Source organism: Pteropus medius, unplaced genomic scaffold, assembly GCF_902729225.1.
Source record: "Pteropus medius unplaced genomic scaffold, Ma_sr-lr_union100, whole genome shotgun sequence".
Taxonomy (NCBI): domain Eukaryota; kingdom Metazoa; phylum Chordata; class Mammalia; order Chiroptera; family Pteropodidae; genus Pteropus; species Pteropus medius.
In genome coordinates this window covers 14,189,666-14,198,705 of record NW_024351543.1, presented here as the reverse complement: position 1 = coordinate 14,198,705, position 9,040 = coordinate 14,189,666, and the positions used below count along the sequence as shown (strand labels likewise).

At 41.8% G+C, this 9,040-nt stretch overlaps 2 protein-coding genes across 4 annotated transcripts in view; one reads left to right on the top strand and one right to left on the bottom strand.

Annotated features, from left to right (window-relative positions):
• The first annotated feature begins 3,446 nt into the window (after positions 1 to 3,446).
• Positions 3,447 to 7,042, top strand: CCR4 (C-C motif chemokine receptor 4). The gene is made up of 2 exons (XM_039843448.1): positions 3,447 to 3,581; positions 5,734 to 7,042. The coding sequence occupies exon 2, from the start codon at positions 5,784 to 5,786 to the stop codon at positions 6,864 to 6,866; it is 1,083 nt and encodes a 360-aa protein (XP_039699382.1). The 5' UTR covers positions 3,447 to 3,581; positions 5,734 to 5,783; the 3' UTR covers positions 6,867 to 7,042.
• Positions 3,965 to 9,040, bottom strand: part of GLB1 (galactosidase beta 1) — a 103,589-nt gene continuing 98,513 nt past the window's right edge. For 2 of the 3 annotated variants that reach the window (XR_005648804.1, XR_005648805.1), the window contains 2 exons: positions 6,976 to 7,093; positions 3,965 to 6,860 (listed from right to left, as the gene is read on the bottom strand). The gene's annotated coding sequence lies outside the window, so the exon portion shown is untranslated. The remainder of the gene's footprint in view (positions 6,861 to 6,975; positions 7,094 to 9,040) is intronic. The other variant, XR_005648806.1, reaches the window with a different exon arrangement.

The window sequence follows — 9,040 nt, the reverse complement described above, 5'->3', positions numbered from 1 at the left end:
TGATTTAATTCATTTACACTTAAAGTAATTGTTAGCTATGTAGTTATTGCCATTTTATTATTCATATTTTTTTTTTTATTTTTTCTTTCTTTTCTTAAAGAAGTCCTTTGAACATTTCTTGTAATATTGGTTTGGTGGTGATGAATTCCTTTAGTTTTTTTCTTGTCTGGAAAGCTCTTTATCTGTCCTTTGATTTTAAATGATAGCTTGCTGTGTAATCTTGGTTGTAGGTCCTTGTTTTTCATCACTTTGAATATTTCTTGCCAATCACTTCTGGCCTGCAAAGTTTCTGTTGAGAAATCAGCTGACAGTCTTACGAGAGTCCCCTTGTAGATAACTAACTGCTTTTCTCTTTCTCCTTTTAGGATTCTCTCTTTGTCTTGAAACTTTGGTATTTTAATCATGATGTGCCTTTGTGTGGATCTCTTTGGGTTCATCTTGCTTGGTATTCTCTGTGCTTCCTGGGCTTGTATGTCTATTTCTTTCACCAGATTAGGGAAGTTTTCTGTCATTATTTCTTCAGATAAATTTTCCATTTCTTGCTCTCTCCTCCTTCTGATATTTTATGATGCAAATGTTGGTATGCTTGAAGTTGTCCCAGAGGCACCTTAAACTATCCTCATTTTTTTGGATCCTTTTTTCTATTTGATGTTTTGATTGGGTGTTTTCTGCTACTTTATTTTCCAAATTGCTGGTTTGAGTCTTTGCTTCATCTAATCTACTGTTGATTCTTTTAAATGTATTCTTCATTCAGTTATGTATTCTTTATTTCTGATTTTTTTTTTTAATGTTTTCTATCTCCATTTTTGTTTCCTATCTCTTTGTTGAAGTTCTCTCTGAGATCATCAAGCATCCTTATAACCAGTGTTTTGAACTCTGCATCTGGTAGATTGCTTGTCTCAGTTTTGTTTAGTTCTTTTTCTGGAGCTTTGTTCTTTTCTTTCATTTGGGACATATTTCTTTGGCTCACCATTTTAGCTGCTTCCTTGTGTTTGTTTTGGTGTATCAGGTAGAGCTGCTATGTCTCTCAGCTTTAGTGGAGTGGCCTTATGTAGTAGGTGTCCTGTGGGGCCCAGGGGCACAGTCTCTCAGGTCACCTGAGCCGATCCCTTGTGTGAGTTGTATGTGCCCTCCTTTTGTAGTTGAGCCTTGGTTGCTGTTTGGATATCAATGAGGTGGATCGACCCTCAGGCTGATCAGTTGTGAGGACTGGCCACTGACTACAGTAGAGGAGCTATTGTGCAAAGGCTGACCTTACAGAGGAGAATTCACTTTAGGAGAGGTCTAGTGCCTGTCAGTCTGCCCTTTGTATATGTCATTTGTAGAGGTGGTTGTAGGGTGCTCTCATGAGGTCTGAAGCTGGCCACTGGGTGTGTTGGTTCTGGGGCCTCTTGGGGGTAGTAGGCTCTGTTTCAGGTTAAGGTCAGTTGCTGCCTGCTCTCTGCCTGGGGCCATTTGAGATGAGCTACAAAATGATCTGAAGATGGTTGCCTCTTGTACTGAGCTTGGAGGTACCTGAAGAGGCTAAGGTGTGAACAGAGGCCAGCTGCTACTACTGCCGGGCTTGGGCTGCTCAGCAAGAGGTAAAGGGCACGCTGAGGCCAGAACCTGCTTGCTTGGGGTTTGTGAACCTTTGAGAGATTTTAGGAAAGTCCATAGCATGAGCCGAAATAGGCCATTTGTATAGAAAAGTCACTAGAAGTGGCTTGGGTAGGCCAGCAAGTTGGGTGGGGTAGAGTCTCAGGGAATCAGATGGCTGAGGAGAATAGTGTTAGCCAGGTTGATGGAGACTCGGATATGGCCCCCACCTACATCTGCACACTGGGTGGAGGGAGAGCTCAACAAAGGAATAATGGCTTCTGCCAGCACTTCTGTCTGGGAGAAAGCTGCCCCTCCGGCCCTCACTATGAAGTCAGACAATTCAGTTTCTCCCTATATGTCCTTGGCACCATTAGCATTGCTGCCTCAGTACTGGAGCTCAGAGTAAGTGAGTCCGTCAGGGAGTAAGTCCGTTTGTGGGCCCTTTAAGAGGAATGCCTGGGACTCCAACTGCCCTCTGTCTCACTCAGCCACAATCTCCACTGTTTTTCACAGCCAGAAGTTATGAAGACTTCTCTCTCCAGCACTGGAACCCTGGTCTGGGGAGTGTGGTGTGGGGCTGGGACCCCTCGCTCCTCCAGGGGAACCTCAGCAGCTGAGATAGCCCTTCTGATTTTTAACTGCTACATGTGGGTGAGGGACCAGACCGTTCTGAGTTTCTGCTCCTTCTACCAGTCTCAATGTGACTTCTGTAAATCCTTAGTTCTAGGACTTCTGTTCAGCTAGACTTCAGGTGATTCTCAATGATGATTATTCTGTAGTTTAGTTGTAATTTTGATGTGATTGTGAGAGGAGGCGAGCACAGTGTTTACCTGCTCTGCCACCTTGACCAGACTCTCACGCATTCTTTTTTTTTTTTTTCACACATTCTTAATAGAGGCAATAGGGAGGCAAAAATTTGTTCCTGGAGGTGAAAAAAATGTTACTCTTTTTACGTGTAAAGCACATATATACATACACAATATGGATATATATATACAGTTTATCTATGGTATTACAAGTTCATGGGGAGGTGATTAGGAAAAAATCTGAAAAGACTTCTTAGGATAGGTGATAATGAAATAAAGGTGATAAACACAGCCCTAGTTCAATTTTTTAGTTTCTATTCATGCAACTTCCTCAGAAAGAATGACATGTGTGGCTCTTTTAAACGAGCCACAGAACTAAGCGACTTTATACGTATAGAGGGAAAACATTTGGAAGCTCGCAGAAGCTGAGGATACAATATAAAAGAGATTTAGGACTAATGTCAGCCCCTTGGCTATAACTGCTACACAAACTCAAAGGGACTCAGCCAAGATCACTGTCAGTGGAAGCACCACAATTTCTAAGTAGAAGGGGCTTGGGGGAGGGGTCTTTCTGTTGCAAAAGGGGCTTGAAGCTATGTTATGTCACTTTACACAAGATTGAGGATTTTTCAGTTATTGAATGTAGTTGACTAAAGCCTTCCAAGTCATTCTCATATGTACACAGTCAAATAAATTTCTCTCTTCTCTACTCCTGAGTATCTTTTTTCTTGAATATGTCTGGCCTCTCACTGTGACCTCAGATCCCACTTGTTTAGAGAACATCACACATCTTGATTGCTTGACATTGCACATTCATGATGCAAAAATATTCTGATCCAGAATATAAAGATTATTTCTATTGCATACAACCAGCTAAAAGGAAAGTTTTAAGATTAAAAATTCAACAAATAAATTTTTTAAAAAGTTTCTCTTTGAAAAATTTTACATCATTTTTCTCCTTAATCTACCAGAGAGCAAACCTTCCTAGGTTCTCAGTTTTGGGAAATGAGTGACTAAAAATCTCTAAGAGTCATTTTCTGTTTCTTACTGCTATAAAAAAAGCCCCATAGATGAGTGAAGGACAGTTTGTGCTCACAGGAAGCCACATGCCCTTCAAAGGCACCTGTCTTTCTTAGTGCTGTTTCTTGAACAAGAAGCACAGACCTTCCTCAGAGCCACTTTCAGAAAAGCAAGGTAAGTGGGGATCGGAACATTCCCAGGGCTTCGGGCCATGTACAAATTTCTATACAGGTGTGTGGACTTTGGAAGCACTGAAAGCTGGCCAGCCACTCGCCCAGTCTGAACACTCAGGCATCATGATCATTCTAGGGCTCACATTTGGCTTCTATCTTGGAGCTCACACACTATCTGCCTGTACTCACACCCTCCGAGCCCTCATCTGATGGGTATTCATTTATGCAGGGCTCTCTCCCTGCACACATCTGGCCTAAGTCCACATGCTTAGAACACGCAGACAATTTTCATTAAACATATAAACTTTTCTGCTTCTTGCTTCTATTAAGATGTCCAGGTCAAGAAATGCCACACAAATAAGGACTACAGAATAATTCCAAATGTTTATCAGCTATGTTTACTTTTATTTGTTCTTCTGATAATTTCCTAACTCCTCGGCCTCTTTTATTTCTTTAATTTTCACTGGTAAAATGGTGCAGAAAGACTAGAATTGTTATTCATTTAAATAGAATTGCTATCCGTGTAACACTTATTTTTGGAGACCCTGAGATGCACCAGGTCTTCACCATCCATTTGCAGGAGTAAACCAAAATGTCTCTTGAAAAATACAGGGCTTAGGTGTTTGGGCGAGCGGTTGTGGTGGTGGCAGGTAGCGGGTAGATGTGACGAATTACTGAAGAATGTGAATAAGATCTTAATAAGGAATGTCAGGCTGCCGTTAAGAAGGGAGCAAGAGCAGGTGGCATTTAGTCAGAAAGCCCTATATCTGAATTACTTTGATTCATGTATGAATATGTATATAACTTTAAGAAGATTTTAACCTCATCTGCCAGTTTAGATAGGAAATGAAAGTGGTTGTGAACATGTGTGTAACTTTAAGTAGGTTTTAACGTCATATGCCAATTTAGATAGGAAATGAAGATGGTTGGGGAGGTAGAGATTTTATTTCTGGCTCTGATGTGCCTTTTCTACATCTGTCATGCTAATTCCCACCCTGATTAGATTCAGTGCGTATGTGGTTTTGATAAAAAGACCAAAAATTTCCATCAATTTACTGCAAACTTCTGAAGAGCCTTGACAACAGATTTGGCGCATTAGTGTCACATTGGCCCAGGAGAGGCTAGCCACCCAGGCTTGGAAGGCCAGGCATGTTCCCAACCTAAGATGATGCTCTAGAGTGAACATGGAACTCGGCAGTGGTGCGCTGGAGCCCACTTGCACAAACTCTCAAGAGCTGATTGTTAAATATTCAGGAATTTTGTAAGGCAGTTGGTAGCTTGACCTTGGCCATGGTGGGAGTGTTTATGCCATGAAAACCAGCAAAAGCCATAAATCAGAGAGAGCCCTTGCACTGTAAATCCCCTAGACGTGGTTTGTCAGCATATTACTGGGACTTGGAGCCCAAAGACCAAGTTCTGTACAAAGCTGTGTGGTCTATGGAAGTCATTTCATCTCTCTGAATCTTTCATGTGTCACCTACACCATGGCTCAGTATGACTGCTTGGCTTAGACTATCAGATTTCTGTTGGGGGTGGTGGGGCTGTGGGGACAGTAAATGGATAATACTGGTGAACGTGCTTTGCAATCTATAAAGTGCAAAGCATGCAGGAGAAATTAGAATTTTTCTATAAAGGCAAGTGACCGTCCTGACTTCTTTTAGCTTAATGATTAAATAAGCAATCACTGAATTTTTGGAGTTACAGTCTGAAACATGAGTAGATTTTTTTATCTCTTTTTTTTCCTTTTATGTCAGAAAGTCTTTCAGTGCACTGCTGTTGGGACTATCAACTGGTCTTGTCATTCCTGCAAGTGACTTCAGTAACTCCAGATTATTTTTTAAAAATATATACATGAAAAATACCTCTTTGGAAAGGTTTTACTATCCCCACTTACATATTAGAGAACCGAAGCTCCCAGCAGAGGGGTAATACAAGTGGCAGAGACGAAATTTGGAATGTGCCTGACCCCTAAGAGCGAGATTATTTCACTTGGCTGCACTGTCCTGCAAGGAACAGAGCCGTGCAACTTGGGAAGGTTGGGAGGGATGTGGAACTAGCTGGGGCAAAATATTAAGTAGCTGTGTTCTGCATTCAGGACTGTTTTGATTTGTTTTTGTTCTTAAAGAAATCTCGTTTGCTCTTTCCCTCATTAGCTTCCTCTGGTTGGCCTCAGATTTTCCTTGAGGAGCCTGTAGGTTTGAAAATGAACTCCACGGAGACAGCGGAAACGACCCCGGATGACAGCCTCTATAGCAATTACTATCTCTCTGATAATATCCCCGAGCCTTGCATCAAAGAAGGAGTCAAGGCATTTGGGGGGCTCTTCCTGCCTCCTCTCTACTCCTTGGTCTTTCTGTTTGGTCTGTTTGGAAATTCCATGGTGGTTCTGGTCCTGTTCAAGTACAAGCGGCTCAGGTCCATGACTGATGTGTACCTGCTCAACCTCGCCATCTCGGACCTTCTCTTCGTGCTCTCTCTTCCTTTCTGGGGCTACTACGCTGCAGATCAGTGGGTGTTTGGATTAGGTCTCTGCAAGATTATTTCCTGGATGTACTTGGTGGGCTTTTACAGTGGCATATTCTTCATCATGCTCATGAGCATCGACAGATACCTGGCGATCGTGCACGCGGTGTTTTCCTTAAGAGCCAGGACTGTGACGTATGGGGTCATCACCAGCTTGGCCACGTGGTCAGTGGCTGTATTTGCCTCCCTCCCAGTCCTTTTATTCAGCACTTGTTACACAGAGCACAACCATACTTACTGCAAGACCAAATACTTGTTCAACGGCACGAGGTGGAAGGTTCTGACCTCAGTGGAGATCAACACTCTAGGATTGGTGATTCCCTTAGGGGTCATGCTGTTTTGCTACTCCATGATCATCAGGACCTTGCAGCACTGTAAAAATGAGAAGAAGAACAAGGCAGTGAAGATGATCTTTGCAGTGGTGATTCTTTTCCTGGGGTTCTGGACACCATACAACGTGGTACTCTTCCTGGAGACCCTGGTGGATCTAGAGGTCCTTCAGAACTGCGCCTTTGAAAGACACCTGGACTATGCCATGCAAGCCACAGAGACCCTGGCTTTTGTTCACTGCTGCCTTAATCCAGTCATTTACTTTTTCCTGGGAGAGAAATTTCGCAAATACATCATACGGCTCTTCAAAACCTGCAGGGGCTCTTTCATGCTCTGCCAATACTGTAGGCTCCTCCCAATTTACTCCCCTGACACCCCCAGCTCATCTTACACACAGTCCACAGTGGATCATGATTTCCATGATGCTCTGTAAAAAATGAAAATGCGAAAGACAGAGTTAATAAGCTTCTCAAATTAAGAGCTTACTTAAAATTGTATTATAGGAAGAATTCCCCTGAGCAAGTGTCAGCAAGAAGACTTACATCCATTGCAGAAAGTAGGGCTTCTCACCCTTCAGTCAGCTTCTCCTCTTGCCACATGCCAGTTCAGTCCTGCAAGAGTTCACCCAGCCCGAGGTGTCCTTCCCCACCCCAGGCTGGCCTGCCGGGATGAATAAACCGAGAAGGATTCTGAGCAGTGTTGCAAAGCAGTTATAAATAATATTGGAAGGGGAAGACCATTCTCTTCTAACCTGAATTGATGGAGTTCTCCTGAGGGAATCAGAGAGAATTGACTGGTGGAAAAAATCGCTACTTCCTAGCTTTTGTGGAACAATATAAAAAACTTTGACATGCTGTCCTAGTGTTTTTTCTAATAATATACCTGAAGCCAGATATAGTCCATGAAGCCAGGTCTACATGGAAATGAGTAGTGAAGTAATGAACTTAGATCTTGATTATTTTATTATAAAGGATTATTTGTTAATGGAAGCCAAAGTATTTATGCTAATTCCAAGTGTAAGATTATAAAGGCATTATAAAGTATGACAATGCTTCCTTTATCATTTTAAAGGGCCTGTCTCCAATTGAGGCCGGAATAATCAACTGAAAGTTATTGCTGATGTGACATAAAAATGACTGTCAAAAAAGTTACAAAATTGTGAAAAGTGTCATCCACTCTTTTTAAAATATTGGCCCTGGTTTTTAACTTTTGGATGACTCAAAAGGTCATTCTTAGAAGTCATTTTAATTAGGTAATTAATCATTTTATATCATGATGAGAAATCTCTGTTCTTACTCACAGCCTTAATTAATCACAATTAAGCAAAGACATTAACAAAGCTAGGCATACTAGCTTTGTAGCGCCTCCGAAAACAAAAACCTATCTTGCAAACCATTAACTGAGTTAATCAGTTAAAACAGCTTCTGCAAGTTTACACATTATCGCATGCTCTGCATTGATAAAGAATGCATTTCTAGAAAATTTACTTTCAGAAAAGTGATTTTTAAAGGTACGCTGATGTTGCCTTAATAGAAAAATAAAATAAAATAAACTTGTATATAATACCACAGAGCCTTTTTTCCTGCTCATGTTTGTGTTTGATCTGATGCAGTTGGGAATCCGAGTGGCCGATGTCCCCCTTGCCTCGCTTACTCATCTTCACCACAACATCTATGTGACGAAGATCATACGGATGTGCCCGAGGGGAGGAATAGAGGGTTCTCTCTTAAGATTTCTGCTTGGAGTGGAGAATGGAGTCACTATTGTGTTATAGTGCCCCTGGAGATTAGAGCAGATAAGAAGTGAAGGCTGGGCTAGGTTCCTAGGCAGTTTCTTTGGAAAACCTCTGCATGGTATACTAGGGTCCGCCAAATCCCAGCTCTGTGCATTCCCTTCTGAGCCTGAGCATGTGACTTTCCTCTCTTAGCCTCAGTCTCCTCTCATCTGTAAAGCAGAATATATTTCGGAATGAGTGAAAGAAAGAACTCAGACAATTACTGCAAAGCACCGATGTTCCTAGGTCGTAGAAAAAAGGTGGTTTTGGATTAGCCCAGCCAGCACTTCCCTTTCTTGGCAGAGCTTGTAATTTTATTCAATTAATCACAGTGAGAAGGAAATTTCAGGATATCAAAAGACAAAGACTTGGCCAAAGGGGTTTTACTATCCCTTCATTCCTCATCGCTTAAACTGCTAAGCGAGGGTGAGGTGCAGACCCCGCAGATTCCAACCCTCCCCCCAAGGATGGGGTCAGCCATCACCTCAAGTCATTTAGGGCTTTGCTTGTTCAAAGTTGAAGGGATATTTCCTTGGGATGGGAATTTAGAATCTCTAGTGACACCCAAACACAACCCTCTGAGAACACTGAAAAGCAAGTTCCTTCCCATTCAGTAACAGAAACATAGATAAGCAAACCATCATGATTTCTATACAAAAGTGGGTTGAACTATAATTTTTTTATCAAACATTTTACTCATTCCTTTCTTGCTGCAATGTGCCTAGGGAACATTGTTGCAATGTTTCTAGGGAACACAGACTAGATATAATTTGTTTAAGAACAGTAGAAACAGGTTTGCTTTTGGGGTGATGTAAATGTTTTGGAACCAGACA

What these genes read in the sequence shown, in the direction of transcription:
- CCR4 (XM_039843448.1), top strand. Translation starts at nt 5,784, where the DNA reads ATGAACTCCACGGAGACAGCGGAAACGACCCCGGATGACAGCCTCTAT.